The sequence below is a fragment of the Empidonax traillii genome, unplaced genomic scaffold (genome assembly GCF_003031625.1).
Source record: "Empidonax traillii isolate 1590-97213 ecotype Southwest subspecies unplaced genomic scaffold, ASM303162v1 scaffold34:size3740991, whole genome shotgun sequence".
In the NCBI taxonomy this organism is placed as follows: domain Eukaryota; kingdom Metazoa; phylum Chordata; class Aves; order Passeriformes; family Tyrannidae; genus Empidonax; species Empidonax traillii.
In genome coordinates this window covers 1,881,955-1,908,053 of record NW_020955227.1, presented here as the reverse complement: position 1 = coordinate 1,908,053, position 26,099 = coordinate 1,881,955, and the positions used below count along the sequence as shown (strand labels likewise).

The 26,099-nt window shown below is 48.4% G+C and overlaps 1 protein-coding gene across 16 annotated transcripts in view; it reads right to left on the bottom strand.

The window, feature by feature from the left end:
* The window catches only part of DNM1 (dynamin 1), a 65,031-nt gene that overhangs the window by 7,347 nt on the left and 31,585 nt on the right, over window positions 1–26,099 (bottom strand). For 6 of the 16 annotated variants that reach the window (XM_027877806.1, XM_027877800.1, XM_027877805.1 and 3 more), the window contains exons 11-21: window positions 19,930–20,016; window positions 19,678–19,748; window positions 19,179–19,230; window positions 18,016–18,027; window positions 16,669–16,782; window positions 6,475–6,584; window positions 5,759–5,870; window positions 4,559–4,570; window positions 3,111–3,281; window positions 2,693–2,934; window positions 2,109–2,327 (exon numbers count right to left, since the gene is read on the bottom strand). In XM_027877806.1, the coding sequence (XP_027733607.1) occupies window positions 2,109–2,327; window positions 2,693–2,934; window positions 3,111–3,281; window positions 4,559–4,570; window positions 5,759–5,870; window positions 6,475–6,584; window positions 16,669–16,782; window positions 18,016–18,027; window positions 19,179–19,230; window positions 19,678–19,748; window positions 19,930–20,016 (1,202 nt within the window). Of the gene's footprint in view, window positions 1–271; window positions 430–1,707; window positions 1,760–2,108; window positions 2,328–2,692; window positions 2,935–3,110; window positions 3,282–4,558; window positions 4,571–5,758; window positions 5,871–6,474; window positions 6,585–16,668; window positions 16,783–18,015; window positions 18,028–19,178; window positions 19,231–19,677; window positions 19,749–19,929; window positions 20,017–24,640; window positions 24,780–26,099 lie in introns of all 16 variants that reach the window. The other 10 variants (XR_003570494.1, XM_027877809.1, XM_027877808.1 and 7 more) reach the window with 6 other exon arrangements.

The window sequence follows — 26,099 nt, the reverse complement described above, 5'->3', positions numbered from 1 at the left end:
CACTTGTGTGAGTTGATCATTCACAAAATCAGACGCTCAAACCAGAGGCACAAAACTGCCAAACTTCCACGCAGGCATCAGTGTGCACACAAAGTACACCCAGCCACCACCAGGCACCTGAGGTCACTCCACAACACCAGCTCCCACAGCAAAGCCCACTCATACCACACATGAGCTTTGTTCTCTCTCACACACACACCCACTACACAGCCTGGTTAGCAAGGGAAAGATGGGTATTAAAAAAGCGACAATGGAGATGGCATTCGTTCACCCATGGCAGAAGGACCCGAGTCCAAGTGCTAGCAGGGAACATTCTTATTCTATATACAGGAGAGGAAGAGAAAGAGTCCCTTGTCATTGGAAATTCTCCATTCATCAGTGAACTCAAATGACAAGCTGGTATCAGGATCCGGAGGAGTCTATGAACAACTGGAAGAATCAGAGAGGGGGATCAGAGAATGAGCATCACACTTCAACAGCTTCTGGAATTACATTCTCAACTCCAGATCAGGGCAGGCAGCAGCATGCAATCCATCCTACCATCTCTCCTCCTAAACCAAGGGGTTGCTCGGTTAAGCAGGAAACCCTTCCCTCCTCTTCTCTAGTGCTGCTCCCTACACCTTCCCCTAAACCCTTCCACCTTCATGCAAAAGGCAGAAAAGCCATTAAAATAAGCTGTGACAGGTTTCTTCAAAAAAAAAAAAAAAAAAAGCCAATCAGTTTGAGCCCATTTGGGGAATCCTATCACAATGGTCAGGTATATAGAATATTTTTCATGAGTGAAGAAATGAAACTGGGTGAAAGGAAGAAGATGGAGACAGAAAGAAGCAGAAGTATATTGAAAACAAAGCCACAAAGAAATAGCACATGGAAAAGCAGGGTCACGAGGAGTAAGAGCCAAAATCCACAGCAGAAGCATGCTGACATCCAAAGGTGCCACCACAGTCCCTGGGGCAGCACTGAGGGATGTGGGGACACGTTACTGTGGGAGCTGCATCAAGGTGCATAGGAAGGACTGGGGCAGAGGCACCAAGAAAGGAAAACCATTTGCACCCACCAGAGTCAGAAACTGGTCTATAAACCTGTCTGAACTCATCCTCCTCTAGGCCAACTGCAGCCTGGCAGGGAACATCTCCCTCCAAACAGGCACCAAGTGTGAGCTGGGGCACTGCTGCAGGAGGCAAATCAAACCCCCTCTGCCACACACCATCTCCACCCATTGACAGGCTGGGTGTTTCCACAGAAAATGGCCAGGTTTCACACCTGTGCCACCAGCACTCCCTGCAGAGGTGTTTTCCACAGGGGAAGTTTTCCCTCTGGTATGTCACTGGGGAGTTTCTGGCTATGTCTGTGCTTTACATTACAATTACCTTCTCTTCCTCAAGGGAGACTAAGTACCCAACATAAAAGCATTCCTGGTTCCAGACTGCTTCCTAAGTCCTGGTCAGGAACACGTGCTCAGCTGCACAGGGGATAATCCCTTATTACTATGTTGAAATGTGTCTGAAGTAACTGAACAGGAAAGGAAATGAGTTTTCTAATGGGAAAGCAAAGCTGTGTGATTTGAACCCTCTAGACTGGAAAATGTTCCAGCTGATTACAGAAGCAACACAATTGCCTAAGAATTCATTTCCCTGCCAGTGATACTGTGACAGTGTCGTAGCCAAAATGCAACTCAAGAGCTTTGATGAAGGTCTTCCAACTCACCTTGAAGAACTCTGGGCCAGGAGAAAAGGGGCAACTTCAGACTTTGGGAGCCCTACACAGAGGGGAATGTCACTTCAGTCCTGTGATTTATCTGGTGACCAGAGGCATTGGTACAATTGCTTTAAAGCCCTCAGGTATAAGATTCTCTCCCCCATTTTTACAGAGAGAAGCAGCTGCCCCTCTGTTTCTGAAAGCTGCCTTGGCATTGCCTCATCTGTACCATGAAATCTCAGTGGAAAACCATGCTCCTGCCTCTGGACACAATGCAGATATCCAAAGGCTGTTCCCACACCATGCACTCCATTCTCCTCCCATGGCCCAGGCAGGCCAAGCGCTGCCAAGGCTCCTACTCAAAACCAGAACACGTCCCACCTGCAGAGGAGCAGCGTGCCAGGACTTACCTGGGAACACCAGGAGGAGCACGATTAGGCCGAGAAGGAACCTGAGGTGGGGGCCCGAAGGGATCAGGAGAGGCACCCGGCCTGGAGGGCACAGGGGGGGCACCACCCAGCGTGGACCCACCAGCAGGAGGTGGCCCAGGAGCTGGTCCGCGAGACCCAGGCCTGGCGGGCGGCACTGCCGGAGCTCTCCTCTGCGGGGTGGGGCTGGACGTGGGAGACCTGCAGAACAAACAGAGGCAGCCAACTGCAACAACAGGCCTGGGATCCCTCTGCCCTGTCAGGTCCCCACGTGCTGCCTTCAGTGTCCCCTCTTGAGCTTCACATCACTTTACAACCCCTGCTTTGTCTCTCAAGGGCCGCTCCAGGCTGCCTTCAGAGCTACGTCAACCCCCTCCAACCTAAGGGTTAGGAACGTCCCAACACCTCTGGGAAGACAGAGCGGCCCTAGGAGCCTCCCAGCAGCAATCCCCAGGGCTCTTCATCCACAGGGAGAAGAGGGGGAGAGGAGGACTCCCTGTCTCGGCAGGAGGCTCTGAAGAGGCGTCAGGCAGGGCTGCGGGGCTCTCCCCCTGAGCCTCAGGTACCTGCGTCCGGACGGTACGCTCTGCACCTGCAGCCAGGAGTCGTCCACCGGTGGGGGCATGGGGGTGCTGATGGTGCTGGTGTTGATGTCCCCGATGATGTTGAGGGCCTCCTTCAGGGCGTGGTACATGCGCAGCATCTCGTCGCGCCGCTGGGCCTGCTCCGCCGACTCCTCCATCAGCGTGTTTTGGTCACCGCACGAGTACAGGTTCGCCAGCAGCTCCGAGTGGATGAAGTCCTTGGTCTGTAAACGGGCACAGAGAGGGAATCAGTTTCCACCATTTCCCCCCAAACACTCCTAACTAACTAATTCTGTCCCCATCTCTTTCTCTTTCCCGTTTTTCTTTATTCTTTCTCTCCCTCACTATTTTCCCCCTTCCTTTTCCCCTGTCTCTCCACTGACCACAATGTGATAAGTACATTGTTTATCATGAGGTGCATGATTGTCTTCGGCATGAGGTCTCTGATGGTTTTGTTGACAATTGCCATGTAGGAATCCACCAGGTTCCTGATCGTCTCCACTTGTCTCTCCAGCTGAGGGTCCATGGAGTGCATGAAACTGTCTCCTCCATTCTCCTCTGCCTCACTGGCCTGCAGAGAAAAAGAGAAACAGATTGGTTCTTCAAATGCAACAAAAGAATTAGCTTTTCATGAGAGCTGAGAGAAGAATAGAAGGGAACAGGCAGGAAAGCACATGCAATAAATAAAGCTTATTTAAGCTTACATTTTGAGCTGTGATTTTCAATTCACAGCTCAGTTTGTACAGATTTCTTCAGCTAAGATCTGAGGAGCTTTAGCAATAAAGCTGCTCTTTTAGTAGAAAGTTATCAAACAAAGGTGAAAGGCAACAGGGACCCCTGACCAGCATCCACAGGTTATGCTCTAGTGCATACTCAAAGCTGTGTTATTACTTTTAATGCTTACAGCTTCCTGAAAGGCTCTTCATCTGACCTGGGTTTTCCATGCCCAGGTTAAGACCCAAGAATCACTCACCATAAATTAAGCCTCACAGGCTCTCTGACAACGCTGCATCTTTATCCTCATTACACAAATGAGAAAACAGATACAGAGAGGTGAAGTAACCACCCATCTCAGCTGACCACGACAACCCACAAAACTTTCCTGATCACTTCAGCTCTAAACCCTGCACTGCAAATTACAATTAGCTTTTCTTTCACGCCAAGCAGATGAATCTCTCCCTGTCTGCCTGAAACACACTGTTTATTCTGTAAGGCAAAACCTGGACTGTGCTGTTTGACAGTGAGCAATCCCCAAGGCTCATTCATTGGGGATCCATTTCAAAGCATCCAAGCATGAGGGACTGCTGCCCTCCTCGGTGCTAATTTAAAATCCCCTTGATTGTAGAATGAAACACCTTTGTTTTAAACTGCCCTAGTCTGAACAATCTGCAGCCACACAGGAAATGGCTTCTCTTTTGTTTTGGGGACCAAAATCTAGGAGAAAGGGCAAGTTCTTTTTTCGTTTGAGCTTTTCCTGAGAAGATCTTACATAACGAAGGAATGCAAGGTCTCAGTGGGAAACAAAGTAAAGGAAGTGGATGTCAAGCAGGACAACTCAAAAAAAAAAAAACAACAAAAAAACCCACAACAACAAAAGAGGGTAAAAAACCCCCCAAAAATAAGCTCGCACCAAGATTCAGAAGTCATACAAAAAGGGAGGGATAAAAAGAAAAAAGGAAAACTCAAATCAAGAACTGAAACAGACAGCAGGAATCCAGCACAGGGGACAAAGAGGGAGAAGAAGCAAATGCCTCTCAGGAAATGGTGACAAAAGGAATTAAAAAAAAGTGAGAGAACTATCTGGTGAGAGCCCCAGGTGGCAACACAGGCAGAGAGGATCAGACTTACTTTGTCCTTGTCCTGGCAGGCCAGTTTGAGCATACGTGGAAAAAATTAAAACAAAAAGGGACAAAAAATGAAAGATGACTTTTAGTTGGTCTCAGAATCTGGAGAAGATCCCGTATTAGCACTGACAAGCAAAAGACCAATCCCACTAAAGGTACATCAATACCTCTATTACCCTGGAAGAGGAGCTAGCGAACTGTTTAGCTAAACTGAAAATCAAAATGGGATGTTCTGAAAAGGAAACCATATTGTTATCAACAAAGGGCAATTTACTTACCTGCAGTGTCTACCTGACATTCCTTAATTGGGGTTTTGGGATAGGGATCAGTGTTCCCATGTCACCCCCCACCCCTCCACTTGCACACCAATAGGTGGCACGTGGCCACTGTGGTTAAGAGGCTCAGGCTGGTTCAAAGTCAATCTGAAGTCATGTCACTCTTTTTTTGATATCATATCAGTTTGTTAGGAAGTGCTTTAAGGCAAACCCCACAATATTCAAGTGTAAAAGGAAAGATGAATGCAAGAAATCTATTAGAAGCAGCAAATACAAACAGAAAAACAATTATCACTTTTCTAATGGGAAAACTATTTATAGCAGCTTCCTCTCATGCAGGAACAGGAAAGGCTTTGAACAGAAACAAATACCACAGTTGTGTAGGATATACTTTTAAAGCAGAGCAAAATGCTGACAGGGAGTGCTGTGGGACAAGGGGAAGACAAGAGATAAGAGTTCTTGCCAAAGTAGCATAATTAGGGTATCTACCAAGCAAAAGAAAAATTACAGAAACATCCCTTCCTAATTGGTTGGAGGAAGGAATGGGAGAACAACTGCTAAGCCTGGAAGTTCCTACCAAGGCTGTAGAGTAAGTGTTATCAAAAGGGAATGGTGCTTTGCTCAGTGGATACACATCACTTAGTGCTCAGGTAGTTAAATGTCACCTTTATATTGGGAATTTAATGCCCACAAAACAAGACAGCTAGAGGGGTTTATCAGTGCAGACTTCTACTTCATCTTCCCTCAGAAGCTGCCAGCCACTTGATGCCAAACTTCCTTAAAGAAAGCACCAGGAACACACCAAAAAATTTTTGTTTGTTCTAAAAGATTCTCAGCTCAGGGAAAAAAAAAAAACAAAACAATGCAACCATCCTTCTTCAGATACATATTGGGCTCCTCCCCATCCCATTACTGTGGCTGGAACTCACCCCGACACGCTCTGGGTACACTCCTGCACGGAGGAAGGAGGCCTTCCAGCTGTCCACCTCCTCCTGGGTCTCACAGGCCAGCTCCAGCTGCCGGTAGTCCTTGTAAACATTCCTGAAAGACACACCTTTCATTATTCCCCAGTGCAACTCAAGAGGTTTGCCCCTATTTGATAAAGAGAGCAGGGAATCCTCCTGTCATTTTAAGACAGTCCCTTGTTAGGATCCTCCTGAGGGCCCTGCAAAAGGGAAAGGGAATTAATTTTTTTTGAGCTAGTTTGACTGTCCTCAAAATCAGTTGTGTGTTTCAAAAGGGCCTGAAAGAGTTTCCTTTTCAATTCTGTTCACTGCTGGACTTCTCCAGCCAGCCTGGGGCTCCCCTGTCTCCTGTGCCTTTCCCTAGTTACTCACCAAGAACATTGTGATCATAAATATACATCCCAGGCCCAGGTAACCACATCAAAGAGCTGAAGGGTATGGTCACAACACAAGCCATGCACTGGCAAAGAAAATGGTTCATATTTGTAAGACCAGAAGGAATGAAGTCAAGACCCTTGAGGAAGTCCCCCCATCTCCTTCAAAAATTACTGTCTTGAAAGGATACACACACATTTCCTGGACAGCTACCCAAACACACTCATCTCTACTCTCTCCTATCTAATATTTTATAAATCCTGTCCCTGCTTTCAGCAGGGGATGTGTCAGGATGGGAGCAATACCTCTGTTCAGTGTTGAAGAGAGCAAAGATGTGCTTGCTAGACATGAAGCCCTTCTCCACGTCTCGCAGTTTCAGGTTATCCACGGGTAACATGTACTTCTTCTCCTTCTCCTGGAAAGGGAATTGGTAACACAGTCACTCTCTGCTCCAGGAAAGCCTCTACTCTGCCAAGAGCATCAGCCACACAGCCCCCATATCACCAGGGAGGTATCTTCAAAGCCAGGCCCTCTGTGCCCTGCAGTCTGTGGGAGGAGAGGACCTCATACTCTGAATGATTGGAAGCTCAAGAAATGGGCAGTCTACCATTGGTGAATGGTAAAAAACTGAAATTCAGTGCCCAGGCTCAGACAGCTTTAAGCATCCTGTGTTCCAGAGTAAATGCACCCAACAACCCTCCAGCCATCTCTAGCTAAACTGAGAACGAGGCCAACCTTCAACAACAATCCAAACACCAACCTCTATTTTTGACCCTAATTATCATCTTCATTTAAAAAACCACCAAAAACCAAACAAAACCCACAAAACCCCACAACAACAAACAAAAACCACAAACCAACCACCCCCACACACTCAAAACCAACCAACAAACAAAAAAAACCCAAAAAAAACCCACCTCCAAAAAAACCCCAACCAAAACTCGATTTAAATTTTTACATTTGCAAGCAAGTCAGAAATCATTCTCCCTTCTTAGTCTCAAATCTGGCTCTACAGCAAATTAATGGGAGTTTGATTTAAAGCCCACATTTGGAGCATCCTGTTCTAGCTGGGAATTATACCCCAACACAACAAGAGAGGGAGCCCTCACACTGGTCTCCTCAAGGCAGAATGCAGCTACCCAAGACTAGAACAAAACCAGAGCACACTTCTGTGTGCAAGCAAGCACGTGTGACTGTCCCCTTGTGAGGTCTGGTGTGTTTGTAGACCTTTCTTGGCAGGAAAAAACAAAACATGATCGCTCTCAGGGGAAACAGAACGGAAAACAAAGCTGGTCAGGGAATAGAGATCCTGAAGAGCTGGCCAGGAATGACAGGCAGGGCAGAGCAGCAAGTAAAGGTGACAGAGCTGCTGAGCTCAAACACCCAGAGGATGGCAAATCCAGCCTAACATCCTCTTAAGCTTTAGTTAAACTGACTTGAGATGGTTCAGGATACCAGCACTTCACAGTTCAGAGATACCCCAGAAATCAAACCGTACAAAGATCAATCCATTACAAAATGTGTGCAACGAGAATATCCCAAAAACCAGCAGCTAGAAAACAGAAGAGATCACTTGGGCAGCTGCCAGACTCTCAGACATACCAGGCCACGAAAGCAGGAGAGCTTTTCCAAGCACATTTCCCTGGGCTTTTTAATACTGCTGATGAGTTTTGATTAGATGTGGGCACAGGTTTCTGATGGGCACATACACTCCTCTCAGCCAGGTCTCTGAGCCACACAGACCACTTCAGGTTCTGCAAGCCACAAACAGCTTCCAGCTTTCTATTACTCTGGGTTATTACTGTGCTGTTTCAGGCTGAACCAGTGACCTAGAAGTGAAGGAAACCAACTGCTGAGTCCCTGGGCAAGCCAGACCACCCCTACTGCAGTCTCACTTAACTGGACCTCCCTGCCCAGTCTCTGGGCTAGTAAAAAAAAAAGAAGAGAAAAAAACTGATGTTAAAACTGACTGAGAAAAATCTTCTGCATTAGAACCACAGAATTCCACAGAAATTTCGCAGTGGTGTCATTCCTCAGGAAAAGAAGTCAAAAGTTAAGGGAATTCCGTGTCCCAGATATGGAAACAACACGCTCCTTGCCAGAGTTTCAACTTTCACCCCTTCCAAGCTCTCGCATAAACGCTGCCACGTGACCAAGACAACGCTATCTCCACATGCTGATCTTTCCATCCAGCACAGGAAAGGCACAAATATCTGTCTGCCAGCACAAAAATATCAGTGCTGGACTCAGAGGCAGCAAGAGCAATCAAATGGAGGACACTGGTACAAGAAGCCCCAAAGCCAGACATGCTGCAAGGAGCCTCTGCAGCTCCCCATCTCCCCACACCTCCCCCTTCCCAGTCCCCCTCCTCAGCCTTTGCAGCTTCTCAGTTTTCAACCCAGCCTGTTTTATATCAACACTCTGACTTCATTTCCTGAATGTAGAGACAGGAAAGTGTGGAATGAGCTGCCAAGGGCTGAGCCTCTCCAAACTTTGGCTGAGACCTCTGCCCATATGTTAGCAATCTGGCAGTATGTGCTATGGCTGAGCAGCATCCTGGCCAAGAGGGGAAAAGGGTTTCTCTCTCTCTCTCTCTCTCCGCTTTCCAGGCTTGGAATGGAGGCAGGGAGGAGAGGGAAGAGCCAGCACATGGCGAAATGGGAAAGTAGCTTGTGAAATACCATATTCAAATGCCTGATCTCTGAAGCTGTCTGATCCCAAGAGGCTTATGTTGCTCATATCTCCCCTCATTGATAAGAAAAGTGGGGGGAAAAACTCAGGTAAAACTCTCCCTCAGCAGCAGAGTGTGTGTTATGTAAAATGTGCTTGCTGGCTGTGAGTTAATCTGTAGAGCCACGAGGCCAAGGAGAGGAGGGGGAGTGGCAGAAGCCCCCAGAGTGTACAAAGCAGAAGATGGTGCTCAGTGTTGGCTGGGGAATGTTGTAGGCACAGGGTCAACTCCCCCTCCTCAGGGCTGCTCCCAACAGGAGTCCCACTGTCTGCATGGAGACCTGCAGGAGGAGATGGCTGCGAGCTCCTTGCACAGGCAGGATAAGTGCCAGAGGATTATTCCCCCGCCCCCAGCACAGTGCAGATCCAGCCATATGGCTCTGTGCTTTGCATCCACCACAGAAAAAAAATACACTTCTCTTCCAGGAAGCCAACCAGGATCCATCAGCCATTCCAACCGTGGGGTGGAAAGCACGATAACTGGAGGAAAAACGGGGATGCTGCAGTTGCAGCCTGATATTCCAACATCCTTACTGGTGCTGCACATCTCCTTCTGGTGGCTCAGTCCCAGAGATGGGTTTGGGCCACATGCAGCAATGGTTCGCACTATCACCTGAATTATTTGTTGCTACCCTGTAGGCAATAACCCACAAGAAGATGACAGAATCCAGCAGGCAGCAAGCCAGCCTGACTCCAAGCATTCCCTCCCTTCGCCTGGACTGCCTCAGCAGCAAGGTAAATTTCCCTGCTCTTGGATACATGTGAAGCGAAGCCAACAGATGCTTGTGTGGGCTCCCCTAAGGTTGGAAATTGGCACTCGCAGCACAAGAAAGTAATTGGCAGAATTATTAGGTCTCAGTTTGCATTTGGAGCACAAATAAACTAATTAAAGGTTTCCCTGTAGCTGTTATGACAAACACCTTCTTCTGCACAGAGACGAGGGTCTGTGGATATGGGAGAAGGCATTGCCATTGTTTTAACTGGGGGCTGTGTGAAATTAGGAGAAGTTCATCTTGCTTAAACCTCTTAATCTCCTTTCCTTCCTGTAAGATGTAAAGCACTACTGGTAAACAAACCTGCCCCAGGGATGACTGGAGTTTCAGTCAAGTCATTTGTGTTAAACACACGCATAGCATTTTGGGAATTTCGGTAATAAACCTCTACTCAAATGGACAAACATTAACATCATAATTTATATAAGACATTAACATAATAATTTAGAACAGACACACTGCATGAATACATGCACACTGAAAGATTATAAGGAAGGAGCCTCCAAAAAACAGTCTGGAATATCTGAGAGCAAGTTCACTGAGCATTCCAAGCTAAACCACCGCTTCACCCCCCTAAACAAGATGCTACCAACCACATTCTACCTCTTGCCTTGGCAAAGCAGAAGAGCTGAATTTCTGAGCTGTGATTCTTCCAGGAAGCCCTGGTCATCCCACCACATACACACATCTTGAGACCAGCTTTCCCAGACACAGCCCACCTGCAGCACTTTTACCCTCAGAGCATAATTTACAGGACACTGATCACTCCTCCAAACTGCAGAGCAGCTGTAATGGCTTGTTTACATCAGAACGCTGCCTTGGGTTAACTTAAACAACACATCCTAAGATTCTAAGCTGATTTAGTTCAAAAGCTCTGTTAGACACTGGATCTGGACTCATGTGATTAACCATGGCCGTTACTTGGCTTAATAAGCGCAGCAATAGTAATTAACTCACCTGCACAGGAGTAAAGACTTTGATGTACGTCAGCTGAAATAACGTGCAGATTGAAACCTGCAGCCAAGTGCAACCCTAGGAAGCCGTCAGAGGGTTCAGGAGAAAGCACAGGCAGAAACTGAGTAGCTTAAGAGAGACCACAGTGCCCAAAACTGGAGACTGCTGTGACCTCTGTAAGGTCAGGGCAGTGAACTCCCACTCTGGCTCCAACCCTGCACTGGGGAAGGGTGAACTGCACGTTATTTCAGCTGACCCACATAAAAGCCTTTCCTTCTGTGCAGGTGAGCGTTCATATTTTCAGCCACTAATCCAAACCTTCCACACACAAGAGCAGGGATCCTGGAAGGGAGACACGGGGTGTGCATAAAGCCCTCTTTATCCCCGCAGCACAACGAGAGGGAGCAAACCAGCCGGGCTGGGCCTAACATCTGGAATCGTTAGGTGGGAGCCAAGAGGCACAGAAAGCGACAGCATTCCTCAAGTTTCCATGAGGGGCAGGGAACCTTCCTTTCCCCCGCGCAACCCCATCCGTCAGCCGCTGCTTCCTGCCAAACTCCGGCCTTCCCAGCAGCCAGCAAGCTCCTCCCTCGAGTCTAGTTAGCTTTCCACTGCCACGTCAAGTGAGGCAGAAGGACAGAAGGGAAGCAAGAAGGGAGGGAGCAAAAACCAGAAGAGGGAGGGAGGCTCAGCAATGCCAGGGCGGAGTGGGGGGAGAAAGAGGGGATGTGGATTGCTCCTGCAGCAGCCAGAGGTGAGCTGCAAAGGCAACTGGCCAAGGTTGCCTCCTGAAACCCTGTCAAAGGACCTTTTGGAGGACTTGGAAGCAAAGGGCTGGTCCTGCTTGAGCTTTGCTCTGGACCCGCTGGTCTACAGGACAGAAGGAGATGAGGGGCCTGAGGATCCTCCCACACAGCTCCGTGGGGAAGAAAAGGAGTTGAATGAAGCAACAAGTTCTGCACACCTGGGTGACAGCCAAGACTTTACAGCATTTCCTTCTCAAACTGCAGTAATTGACCTTTATTTTTTTCTTCCTCTTCCCAAAAAAGGTGCAGCATACCCCAGGTGGAAGCCAGGTACGAGCCCGACACCAGCACTGCAAGACGAAGATGCTTGGAAGCTTGCTCCAAATTGGGAACATGCAGAGAGCAACACTTCTTCTCCCCAGCTGCCAGAGGAGGATGTTTTTCCAATCAGGACTTGGACTTTCTTTCACCCCCATCTCTGCCCCGCACAACCCCATCCCCAAAGCAGGGAGGGGAAAGGACTAACGAGCTGCTGATAGCCGGAGAGCAGATCCAGAGGCTCCACTCCGTCTGCCCAGTGTTCAGACTACCTGTTCAGGACTACGAGATTGTACAGTAGTCTGCACATTGGTTAGGCTGTGCTGGGATACACCACACACTGCCAGTGCTGCACGGGGACGGCAACACCTGCACGGCAGAGGGACACGCTTGGAGAGGGTGGGCTGCGGGGTTGCTGCATGCAGAGGTCACTCAGCCCTCAGCCTGGGAGGGAATAACCCTTTGGAGCCCTGCCTGATCATCACTTCTACCTGCCTGTTCACCAGCCTACTCACAAACCTCTTATTTCTCTCCATCTCTCTCCTCCCGCTCCTGTTTCTTTCAGCTTCACGTGCTGGGCCCAGGGGTAGCTCTGTTCAGGATGGCTCGTGTTTCACACGCTGAACTCTGCCATCAACTGCAGAAAGAGACACACAGGCCTGGCAGAATTACAACCAACGCCGGGCTTTGCTACCTGAGAAGGCAGGAGCAGGCACAGAAAGGTGACTGGAGAAAGGGGATTTCGCAGTGTAAAGAATTTTTGTTGTTAATACAAAGAAAAACCCACAAAGGATTCGAAGTTGAAGGTTGGATGCTCTGGAAGTTGTGTTTACCTTGATGTTTGTCTGCCAGAGGTAGAAGAGACACAGGGAGTGAAAGGACTGATTAAAACTAAGATAGCCATGAGAAAACATGCACTTGTGGGAAAAAAAAAAAAAAAGTATGAATGAAAGAGCTCCATAGAGGACAAAGAGAAGGAACATGTTCCAGAGAGCACCTGAGAGCAGTATGAAAGCAGGAGAGGAACCACCTCAGAGCAGACCTGCTCCTGTGGTCTTTAAAGCCAGCTGGATGCAAAAACCTGGCTGCAGCTAAACTCATCACAGCACGTTTCTAATGACTGGTGGGCATCAGGGAAAAGACAAAAGGATTTCTACCAGCTGAGCTGGGCCTCAAGGACATAGACTGGGGGGTAGGGAGGGCAGAGAGGAGGGGAGTGCATGTGTGTGCAGCGGGGGAACAATCCCAGTATTGATCAGTGTGTTTATTTTTAAACTAGAATGGGGTAAGAGACACTGACAGGTACAGAATAAGCAGCTATCTAGTGACATAAGGTCATATCTTCCCCAGGGCAGGAGAGGAGAGAACATACTTCAAGCCAAAGAAAAGGCATGAAGACAAAGTGCTCAAGCACAACTGATGATCAGGAATCAACATGACCTGTAAGGAATATGAAGCACTCGTCGTGCACCTGAAGTACCTAAAACTCTGCATCCACCCCTCCTGCACACAGAAGATTCAAATGCAGCGGCACTGCATGCAACATGTGAATACTTTCACACAAGCAATTAAGGTCATATTCTTCTCATGACTACACATCACCTATTCGTACAGCGCCCAAAACTCTAGTACATGATTTACCTGAGTAAGGACAGAAGGTCCCATCTGTATTGTACATTCATACAAATTCCCAAAGGAAGCAGCAGATACATCCATCTACCCAGCTGTGCAAACACTCCAGCCCACAGGGGCACACAGGGACTCCAGAAGGAACAGTCACCCCTGCAGAGCACAGGGTGCCGAGTCCCCCCCAGCAGCCAGTGAGCTTCACTAACAGGAACCCCAGGGCAAGGTTCTCATCACCAGCAGCTCTATCCCAGCTCACAGACCCTCTTTTCCAGCAGGCAGGAAAGCCCTGCAGAGTCACAGGCACTGTGCACTTTGTGAGGGATTCAGGCAAAAGGACCATTTGAATCAAATTCTTGTCTCGTGTCCATCATGGTGCTTGCTGAGCAGTCAGCACGCTCTGGTGCTGTGCTGCTGCTCCACTGGGACACTGTGGCCTCCCTGAGCAAGGAAAGCTCATTCTACACTGCCAGCAGTCAGAGCAGGCTCCTCCCCACCTCTCCTTCCCACCACTGGCCTGCAGCATAATCTCAGAGGGTTCAGGAGACGCAGGTACCTCAGGAGGGTCGCCAGGTCTTGGGAGGCCAACTCTCTGTGGGGCCGCTCTCCAAGGGGCCAGTGTTGGACTCATTGAGAGGAGACAGGAAGAAAAACAGAGAGCCCAGGAGCACACACACATGCTCTTGGCAGTGAGGCAGAGTGGGGAGCCAACTTTCCACCCCCGCCTGGCCTGCTCTTTCCTTCCCCTCCCATTCCCCACCACACTCCTTCAGGCCTCTCCAGAGCATCAACAGCCATATATCCCTGCTAACATGTGATGCTGGGCCCTTTAAGACATTTCAAGTTTCAGTTCCTTTCTTCAGAGGCAGAGGGAAAACAAGCCAGCGCTGCGGAAAGACTGGTATTTCACTAATGGGGTCCAGATGTCTTCATTCCGCAGACTCTGGGTCCTGGCTTGGGGAACAGGGCAGGGAGAGGCTGTGCCCCCAACCCTCCTGGCTCCAGAGGTGCTAGCCTAGCCTTCACCCTCACCCCACCACGCACCACCTCCCCCTGCTCTTCCCCCATCACCACCCACAGCTCTGCCACCAGCACTTCCATCCACACCAGGCGGATTCAGCTCCCTCCTGGTTCCCTCTGGAAAGCAGCCAGAGCACAGGGGAACTGGGACAAGAGAGCCCACAGAAGTGCAGGGTGGAGCAGACAAAGCCTCCCCCTTCCTCCCAGAGCTTAAGCAAAGAATAACTACGGAGTAGAACCTCTAAAAACGCAGGAGAACATTTCAGGAGCAGCAGAGGACACAAGTTCTCCTCAACCGGTGGAGGAGAAGAGCTCTGGGACAGACATGCAAAGATAACCCTGCCTGAGAGGGGACCATGTACTGTGAGCAACCCTTGGGGATGGAGCCAGCTCCATGCAGGACTGAGGTTTGGGATGGGAATCCCCTTCCTCAGGGCTCTCCAAGCTGCCCCTCAAATGCACCAACTCTTAACCCGATTCAACTGCGAACTCCGGGCGGATGTTGCTTTCTTTGTCCCTCACAACAGCCAGTGATCAAGGAGTTGAACTTGGGGAGGAAGCAAATAAAACACACACTTCCCTTTCCCCCCTGCTCCCCCTCAGTTGCAAACAAAGGCTCCTTTCTCAGAGGCAGCTCAGACCTCATCAGTGCTGGTTCTCTGTGTTTAAGGGACCGAGGCTGGCAGGGAACTGTTTTCATTAGGCAGCTCTACCTCTTGCTATGCAGAAGGGAAATGGTACAGACCTCCAGTTGCTATTGACCCCCAAGGCTGCCCTCCCTCAGGAGGGGAGGGAGGTCCAATCCCCATCTCAGGCAACTGGAATCTATCAACAGTTTATACATCCCCACTGCAGCCCGCCCTCCCTCCCACTCCCCGGGGGAAGAGCAGGGAATTTTGATCATCTCTGTAATACAGATGGAGCAGCTGGCTTTGATTAAACCACTTGATGTTTATAACCACTCGACCTGCACAGGCAGCCTAGAGGAGAGGGACACCTCCCCAAGCAACTCTGAACACAAAGGGCAGGGGGGTCTTTTAGCAGAGACACACGGATTTGGGGACAGACATTTCAGTGCCTGGTTCTTTAATTAGGAAATTGCCGCCTGCTCATCCGTAGCAGCACAGCAGCCATCTCCACGCAGAAAGCAGTATTTAGAGGCTGAATCATCACTGTATTTGTCATCTTTTCTACCTGCCGAGATAGAAACAGGCCCACTGATAGGAGCCAGACAAGGAGCCAGGCCTGGCTGCAGCTCCCAGGCATGACACTGGAACAGTGGCTTGGAACACCTGAGGGACTCAAACAACAATAAGAGGCAGCAGTTTCTTTATTTGCAATCTGAAGCCCTGCTCAACTACGAACATATTACTACATCATACCAGACATTTTTCATCCCCCAGCACATTGAGGGGACTAAACCTTTCAATCATGTTCTTACCAGAACCATCCAGCTATTCTTTCTCTTTTCAAAGTAATCAAAAAAGACAATTATCTACCTTTGTTTTGCACTCGAAGCAACACACTGTTGACAGTGATTTCAGCTGGGACAATTCTGTCTGCTTATATCAATTCCCACTGAAGCAGAAAGACACCACAGCACAATGCCAGAATTGCTAATATTCAGGATTTTCAGGCAACTCTACAGAGTAGGTCCATGTTGTCACCAGTGATACTCCATGTTCCTGTCAGTGATATTCCACCCATCAATGTACTTTTGATCAGCAGAACTCTAAACATTCCTGAACCATTTTACAAATAATGCATTAACTGCCATATTCGATACAGAAACATTAAAAATACATTCCTGCTTTGCATGTTTAACAGCTGAACTCTCTAGAGAGTAATTTACTCAAAGTCAGAAGGAGCCATGCTGCAGCTTCAGGCCCACAGCTCCTGTTGCTGCGCTCAGAAAGGAGAGAGGCCAGGAGATGCACAAAATCTTCTGCCATCTGCCTGCAGAAAACTCAGTGCTGCCCCACAAATACCAGAAAGTCCACAACTTGGAACTAACCCATCACACCCTTAATGATCACAGCTGCCACAGCAAAACAAAGAAAGGTCAAATTCATTCCAAATGTCTCTCAACTTTCTGCTGAGCCAGAACTTCCAGGCATAAATATCACTCCTTGTGCGTCAAAAAAGCCACACTCACATCAATTCAGAAATGCTCAGCAGTGCTGAGGCCACGGGGAGCCTGGCCCAGGGATAGTTTCAGCCTGTGTCACAACTGCAGGCAGCACCCAGAAGATGCATCTGTAATGCCCAGGGATCTGAGGGGCTGATCCTCATCAGATGCCCGAGACTCAAGGGGCAGAGTTGAGCTACTCACCTCATCATCCTTGTACCAGGAGAGGTTCTCTGCTGTCAGCACAAACCAGTACTCCTTGGAGCCACCCTTCATGATCCCAATGTTGTTGATGGTGAGCCAGCCCTTCCTGATCACCTGAGGGGGTGGAAGCAGTTGAGCATTAACAAGGATAACAATTCCTGGCTTCAGGCAACAGAGGAGAGATCAGAGGGTATCCCAACACAGAACAGCATGGAAAGACAAGGAACACCGTGCTCTCTGCTGCTGCCAGGAGAGCCCCCCATCCAACTGGCCAGTGAAGGGCCTTGCCTCCAAAGGGCCAGGAACAGCATAAAAAGGAAGCAGGAAGGAACCTGGCAGTGCTGTGCATTTTACCCCCTGCCAAGAGGAAAGAGATGCAGGAAGAACTGCATCAAGAGTGCCTTGGACACTGACACAACCTACAAGCACCAAATCACAGCAAAACACCCAGAAAAGGCCATGCCTAAAGGAAACCAGGACACCAGCACACCTTTCAGCACACTGCAGGTGTGGAGGGCTTCAACCCAGAGGTTGGGGGGAACCACTTCAGGACATGGGCAAGCAACCCAGAAAGAATTGAGTTTAGTGAAAGGAGACACTAAGGATAACAGAACAAAATGGTGCATCTGGAATTAGTACTCTGGACTTCAGCATACCCATGTTAATCTAGGGTAAATCAAGCTCCTTGAAGTTTAGTCCGTAAAGAAGCCAGGCTATTATTCTCTAATAACTCCTATCTACCAAGTGCTGGTTTAGAACCTCACACATGCAGTAATCAAATGCAGGTATGCCCAGCTTAAATGAATCAGCTTTTATGTGTGTTACTGCCCTGTTCACACCCCAAAATATCTGCATGCACTATGTGGATACCTTGTTGCATGGACACTCTTGATGAAAACGACCTGGCACTGAAAAACCACGGGACTGCACTGAATATGATCAGGTTGCAGTGTGTGAGCAGCCTGATGCAGAGGGACAGGATCCTTTTAATTGGCAATGTACCCTATAAAGGCAAATGCAGGAGCCTCGAATCTTCATCTTACGCCTTTCTAAGCTCGAGCTACTCCTACTCTCCCTGTGGACAGGAGGGGGCAGTGGAACAGAACTACACATCCTTGGATTGCTGCTTTTCTTCTCCACCCACTCAGAGATGTACCAGCAGTTCTGAGCTTCTCCTCAACATACCACCTTGTCACCTCATCTCTGCTTTGTCTGGGTCTAATGCCAGCTGCCCTCCTCTGCCCACTGGGCAGCAGAGGGAATAATCTGTTTATGCCCTGTTCTTGCCTTCCCAGATGCAACATTAAATGTTCATTAGCACACCCTGCTGAGTGGCCTTCTACTCACCAGGATCTCATCCTGCAAAGGGGAACCATAGCAACAGCAGCAGAGCAGAGAGCAGGAGAGGAGCAAAGAGAGGAGAGATTGTTACTAGGAAAGCTGGAGCAGGAGAAGAGAGGCTCAAAAATAAAATAAATTGGAGGGTGGTACCAAATCTTTTACCCCAGGTGTTAACAAAAGCAACCCCCATCCCAAAATAAAGCCTGCTAACAGAAAGCCAAAGTGCTTTACAGGTAGATCCAGAATTTGCCCTTTGCTCTCTTTTACACTCGGCTCTTCTGGCAGGTGCACTGCAGAGGATGGAATTCCCTACAGCTGCTCCAAAATGGATGGTTGGCCAGCCCCACCTGCCTGCCAACAGTACTGCAACTGTCTGCATGTTCCTGTGCAGGGAAAGGGGGTCAAACAATTTGTTATAAAGAGGGTGGATGTCAGGAGTGAATGTCTTTAAAAACCCAAAGCAAAAGCATTTGCTTCCATTCTCTATGAAGCTGCTTGTAAGGTTTTGTTTCTACAAGATCTTTTAGCCTAGATAGCCTTGCCATGTCCCCAGCAAATCTGGGACAAAGTGTCATTAGCCTCTCTTTAACTGTCTGTACACTCCTTACAGTTCCTGCTGTCTTCTCCCACGGGTGTGTTCAACACCCTTCATCTCCCTGGACAGAGATTTACACATTTCCAGTGAAATTTTCTGGAAAAGACTCTGTGAACTTGTCTTGAAATCCCTTTTCACGAAGTAGATACCACTGATGGGAAAGACAACTAAAAAGGACAATTGTGTACTGTAACAGTCCAGACCTGGTGCTCTGTACCCCTCACCTTGGCAGAAGGGTTAGCACAGTTAGTGAAGGAATAAACAGGAATTTCCATAACGTTAATAGGAATTTCTATCAGAAAAGCAAGACCAGATGTGGATTACCAAGGCACCATTTCCCTCCACTGCTGCTAGATGCTCAGTTCCTCCTGACTGCAGGGAGCCTAAAACACTGTCCTCCAGTTATAAACAGAGTTTGATGCATTTAAAACAAAAATAAAGAGGCAACATTAAAAAGAAAATTAAATCCAACTTGGAGCACTGCTGCATCCAGCCTAGCACTTGTCCACCTGGTAGCTCCCAGGTAGCAAACACGTCCTCCTGGCAGCAGTGAAGGAGATGGAACTTGGCCTACCTGATTGCCAGCTGCCTTCTTCTTGCTCATCTGGCTGCTCCTCTGCTGAGCACTGCAAACAACAGCAGAGACATTCACAACTTCTCAGGCTCTTCCTGATCACCTGAATCCTGCTCCCCTGGGGTAGCTGCTACAGTGAGTTCCTGCCCCCCACCCCTGGCTTCCAAGCCTTGATAACCCAGTCTGTTGCCATCTGCAATCTGAGCCTGGCCTACTCATCTTCTCACTCCCACATGAACCACAACTGCATCACTCACCCTCCACAGCTGCTGCTTTTTTTCCCTTCACACAACCCTAATACTTTAACTGACCCTTCCATGCATCCCTGTTCTCCTCCCCAGCCTTGCAATCCAGAGCCACTAAAACCAAGCAATACTGAGAGCTGCACCATTCTTGGGAGCACAGCATCTCCACCAGGGCCTGTGCCACCCACTCAACTGCAACAGCTCCAGGACAAACACCTGCAGGGAAGAGGAAGCCACGGGAGGTGGGTGCTTACTTGGCAAAGCCAATGAAATCCTCGTGGTTCGTGTTCATGTAAGCCAGCTCGATGTCGATGAGAAGCATGACCTGCCAAACGGAGGCACAGACAGAGCAAGGTGTTGGTGACTGACCCTGCTCACCTGCACACTGTTCATCTGATCCGCTCTGCAGCCACACACCCCCAGCCCAGCCCCTCTAACCCAGACTGCCCCTTCCAAAGGTGTCCCCCACCCAACCTCCCCCTGCTCCACACACTCCTGATCCCCACCTGATCCTTGGTCCTGCCTTCTCGCTCCCGGATGTGGGTGGTGACAATCCTCTCCATCTCCTCACGCAGATGAGGGTACTGGCTGAGCTGCAGGAGAGACAAAACACGTGCACATGGGAAAGGGAGGCACAAAGGGGGCAGCAGCCCCCCCACAGGTACACATGCACACATACACCCTGATGCCAGATACTCTTGAGGGGAGTTCTAGACAGCTGGACTTGCAGACAGATTTTTCCAAGTTCCTGGAGGTCTGTTGGAATCAAAGTTCATTTCTGCTTGTCTTGGGCTTCAGAGAGAAGCCCTTTTCACTCTTGCAGCAACCTTTCTGCCTCACCACAAACCCCAGCACACTGTTCGTGGCACGAGGCTCTGGGCAAACCCCAGGTGTAAATGCCTGGCTTGTTGCTTGTTGGGTTTTTCGTGTCAAAGTGAATCGTTTCTCCAGACGCTCAACAACTCACTACAGGAGGCTCAGTAGGTGAATGGCCTGTTGGTACAACCTGCTAAATTCCATGGGAAGTCTACCTGGCAAGTGAAGTGGACTTCAATCCCTATTTGCTGAGGCACTAAGTGAAAGTATCTGGCCCACTCCAACACCTGCAAGCACAGCCAGAGGATCGGAGCAGCTCAAGGGTCTGTCTTCCGCTGCTTCTCCCTGTTCTCCACCCCTCCTGGAGCAGGATTACTCAGCTCTGAGCTCACACTGCACCTGTACCACATTTGTTGCCACATTACTGAGGAGGGAATCCTTTCCTGCCCAGAGAGAGGAGCAGAAGGACTTTACTAGCTGTGCTTCAAAAGAATATCATCTACAGAGATAATAAATGAGCAACCCCTCTAGAATCAGTCCCTTTAAAGCCCTCTGGGTTTCACACAGCACCTCCCTTCTGCTGATTTCCACAGCAGTGTTTGCCTCTCAGCTCAGGCCCAGCACAAGTCAAATGAAATTAATTCTCCAGATCCAGGATCCAGCCCTTTCTTCCTTACTTCACCTATCCCCTATGAAATAACTTCCCCCCCTTTTTTTTTATTATTACCTTCAATTTGATTATGATATCAAACAATATCAGTCTCTTATATCCCCCAAAGGGGTGCATAAAAAAAATTATTTAATTTGCCTATGACCTGTACTGCATTTGTTTTGTTCCTCCAATTTATGAGACCTTCTCCAACTGATTTGCCCTTTTGTTTTGTACACATAAGTAATTATAACATGCTAGAAGGAACGGCCTCAAAATGTGCAGCATCACTACTGGAATCCAGATCCCACACTAACCACCACCAATATTCCTAACATCTGACTAAAAATACTCCCAAACCCTTTCAGCTCCCTTGCAGTCAAGCAAGTTGCAATAGCCCAGAACTGAAATCTGGACAAGATTTGACACTGTCTATTTTTAAATGCGTGGTTTGTTTTGAACGCCACGGAGGCAGGAAAAAACAATTAATGTTCCCCCCACCACCACCTCATCTTAAAAGCACAAACTGGGTGTTCTCCATGATCTTTATGGTTCAGGCAGCTGGTTGCTTCAGAGACAGACAGGGAAATCTTCCTGTTTCCTTTGAGGGGTTGGCAAAGGATAGATGGGCAAGTTATGTCAAACAGAAAAACAGGAAGTTGGAAAACCTTTGAGCAAGTCTCAGCTTCTTTGCTTCAAATTAAAAAAAAAAAAACAAAACACCACCAAAGTCAAACAAAAAACACATCAAACCTCTCCCCCACCATCCCAGTCCCAACCAGTACAAATGCACACAAAGTGCCAAAACAAGTTGTGGTTTGTTCAGGTCATCCAGCAACACTCATGTGCAAAAATAAATTGCCAGCATCAATGCCCATGCAGGAGCTTCCAACCCCAAGCATGCACAGGAGCAGCGAGGGTGGGCAAGGAAAGAGGGTAAACAAGCCACAGGATGTGACACCACCAGGGAACATGCGGCAGGGGACAGAGTGGCAGGGAGTTATCACCAGCGGGACAAACAGCACCCAGAAATGCCATGACTCTGAAAGACAGGAGAGCAGGAGACCCCTCGAGGGGTACGGTCTGGCAGCCCGGGATCGTGTCCCAGCTCACAGGGGGTTCGATCCTGGTTTAGCTGCATTTGCCTGTTCAATCAAAATACAAGCTTCCAGCCCTCTCTGAAAACCAAATTTGTCCCAGTGTTTCTTAGTTCCCCTCTCTGCAGATTCGAGGAGTCCTTGCCAGCACACCAGAGATCAACCTTCAGCTGAAGGGCTGCTGACTTGCAAGACCTTCCTGCACTTGGGAGATGCTGCAGTGCAGTTCCTGCTTTTGGAAAAACACTGGCTAAAACATTATCCTCCCGAAATGTAAGGGCTGTCATGCTTACACCAGCTTTTGGAGCTACTCTCCACTTAAACAATGGGAAGAAGCTCAGGATCAGGCCAGTCAGAGAACAGCTGTTAATGGCCATCTTCTTCAGCCCTCAACTTTGTCTAAAAGTCAAGAAATAGTCAACTTTTCATAAAGGAAAACTGGAGTTCTGTGAACACAGATGGGTTCTGTGCTCTTTATTGACAGTCTCACGTTGTTCCATCTACACAGCTTTATCAACTGCACATACAATGATTTCTTCACCATCTGGGGTGAAATGAAATAATTGTGAGAGAACAAACAATAACACACGACAGTTCAGGACAGCAACAAACCAAGGCTACAGGACTGTTAAGCTAATTCAAGAGGTGTTAGCCCAAGCAGCCTTCCTTTCCAAGAAGCCTTGCAGGACTTCTGGTGAGTTTAAAGGTTTTTGTCATTTGAAAGGCAGCATCAGTCCACAACACAGCAGGCTGGGTATTACCTTACAATTAGCATCAGTCCTAAAGTAGCCTTTTCCAGATGCTCCCCCTAATAGCACATGCTCTTGTCCATGTCAAGCAGTTAGAGCTATAACATGCAAAATAAATACTGCAAATTAACTGATGTCCCTGGGCTGTTACCACCTTATGCCACCAGAACCCATCTGGGTGCAGCTGTTCTCCTAACGTGGCCTATGGCAGTCCCTTTCTACTCTTTCAGAGGAAGGTACAGGCAAGATTAACCTTCTCACTACATGCAGACATTGGACTTTACGCATCACTAAAAGCCTTCCTTTTATGTTCCAGTGCTATTGCTACATGTTTTCATTCAGGTAGATATTTTACATCTCTAACATCTGCCTCCCTGGCCTCTGCAGCTTTTATTACAGCATTTTATTACAGTCTCCTACTATGTCACTGCTACTATCACCTTGGAAAATCCTCCCAGGATCCTCCATCACATCATGGATTAAAATCCACAGAGCAAGTGGGTATCCAGCCACTCTATGACATGGTCCAATAGAGAAAATGGAATTCAACACCCTTGGGGTTCTCATCATCCTTCTCTCTCCCCACCCAGAGCAGACATCACCAGCCAGATACAGAACAAAGTGCAAGCAATCAAACCCATCAAAATAAAAAAAACCCACAGGAGAAACAGGCTGGAAAGGGGTTACTCTGCCTTACCACAGGAGCCCCCACAATCAGCAGGACTCCTCAACAAACAGACTGGGCAGAGCTCAGGACATGTCAAAGATGTCTCCCTACAGAGCTGGGGATGAGCTCTCCATTTCTAAGTGAGCCAGACCTCATTAGCTCAGCTCTTGCCTTCCCTCTAAACCCATATCAATTCTTAACTTCCTTCCCAGTTTAGGGTTGTATGTTGGTGAGTCTGGCTGTAACCCTGGAAGAAGGAAATTGTCATTTTCAAGTCCTAAAATAACCCATGGAACAGGCCTTTCCAACTCAGTTTCCAGAACATACTCCTGCTGTGCCACAGACACGTTCCTGGCCCCTCACTGGTCACTTTAACACCAATTGCCACATCTGCCTTTTTTTTTTAAGGAGGGATGTGGTGCCCTCTCCTGGAGGGAACCAGCCTGGGAAGCAAAGCCACTCCTGCCCCAGCCTCCAAGTAGCACTTGACACCTTCCCTGTCACTCTCCACCTGCTGCTGCCCTCGGGCTTCACCTCCCGTGGTTCACAGCACACAAGGAAAAGCATCACACTATTTCCCACTGAGCACAGTCCATGGAGTGAGAGATCAGCAGGAGAATGATGCAAGGGGGTGTAATGCCTGGAAAAGCTTTTCTCAAAGCCTTTTGGGATTCTGAATGCCTCTTGCAGAACATCTTGCACCTCGAACTTTTAATCAGCTGTTGTTTTGTAGATGCTACTGCTCGATGCTGCTGTGCAGACCACTCATGCTGGGGGGATGGGAGGTCTTTTTCTGGCTTTTTATCTTTTTTCTAGGGTACTTGGATTTAAGGGGGTCCCAGAAATAACAAATAAGAAGTTCCAAATGTGCAGGCAGTGGCACAACAAACAGATCCTGCTAAGGGTTTGATCCACACTGAGGTGAATGTCACTGAGCCAGACAGAGGTCCAGGGGATGCTGGGATATTCCACTGGATCCCAGCTCACTTCTCGGCTAAAGAGCACATCAGTTGTCACCCACTTCTCTTGGCCTGCCTTTAAACTGCTCTTGTACCTGCAGGTTGCTGCTCTCCTTTAGATGCCAAGTTTATATCCATTTTTCCTCTCTAGGTTTGCTGGAGTTCCTGGTGGGTGTCTGTGTGTGTGGACAAACAGCGTGGAAGTGTGTGGGAAGCAGAGGTGGGGGGGAGGGGGGGGCATTAACCTTTCTGTGATTTTTTTTTGTTGTTGTTTCTTTACCTTTTCGCTACACTTTCTGATGGTGGATGTGAGCTCACTCACTACCATATCCACACACTTCAGACTTGGCTCCTTCAACTTCTGCACCTGCTTTTTCACTATGGCTTCAAAAGCGAGGTCAGGCGTGAAGAGACCCGTTCTGCATGGCAGGGGAAGGGTGGGAGGAAGCAACGAGGAAGAAGAAAGCAAAGCAGAGAAAGAGCAGGAAGGAGGAAGAAAGAAGGAAGGAGAAGGGAAAAGAGAGAAAACACAAGGCAAAATGAGAAGTGAGATTTTGGTTCATTCCATTAGTTCACTGAACCAGGTGAGCATTGCTATGGGGCCTGTGCACTGCCAAGTATCAGGAGAGTCTACAGGCAAATGGAGGTGGCAAAGGGGAATGGGGTAGGAGCAGCTGGGCCAGTGAAATGGTGAGCTGTCAAGAGCAAGATGAATGGATGGAACTCCCCCAGGGATCAAGTGATCTCTTCTTGAAGAAAAGCTTCTTTGGATTTTAAGGCAAAGCCGCTTGCCATGGTGAGCCACTGCCTCTCTGCCTAGAGGTTCACCATGTCTCATTTCCCTTTATCCCTGTATCTCATTTCCCTTTCCCTCCCACCACAGTTATCTCTCTGTCAAGTTTTCCTTATTCCAAGTGCAGGAAGCCTGAACAGGAGTCAGACTAAGACCTGCAAAAGTCTGTCACTTGTACCTTGTTTTGGCAGAATTGAGCTGATGCCTCTCAGTTTCAGGGATCTGGGTAAACTGCCCCACTGAGGGAGCAGATTTCATCTCACTCACCTTCCCTGCGGCATCAGCTTCCTCAGTAAGAACACGTGTACCCAGTATTTAGGGAAAGGCAAACCTGCTCCAGGAATGGCTATACAAAGCATCCTGTAGCCCCAGCAGAATGTATAATAACCTGTAGCATCAGACTCAACCCAGGCCTGAGGAGCTTTATCAGGAACTATTAATTTCCACTGATATTAAGTGGCCTGTGGTCTCAATGGCTCCATTAAGGAAGAGCAGAAAGTCCACAGAAACTGAAGTTAATAAAATATGGCCAAGATCAATCAAATTCAGGACTACAGCACCCAAAAAAAAAAAAAAATATTTTCAGCACTTGACACTTCAGAGCTTCTACCAGGATGCTCTTTGTTACACAATCTGAGTTACTTGTTTTACCACGGGCCATTATTTGCTTTGCCAGTGCCCTCAAGGAACAACATCCCCTTGGCATGGGAAGGGGATGCTGCCTTTTCCAAAGAAACAGTTATAGTCACACCTGGGGTGCCTGCAGCTAATCCTGGGGTAGCTATAAATAACCCCTACCTCACGTACATCAAGTATTTACCCCTCCACCTCATCTTTCACACCTCTGTGGGTAACACCTGCAAGTCCTCAAGAAACATCAGGATTAAAACACCCTTCAAAACGTATTATGGGATGTGCAAGCACTCTGCCTTTTAAGCAGTAAAGA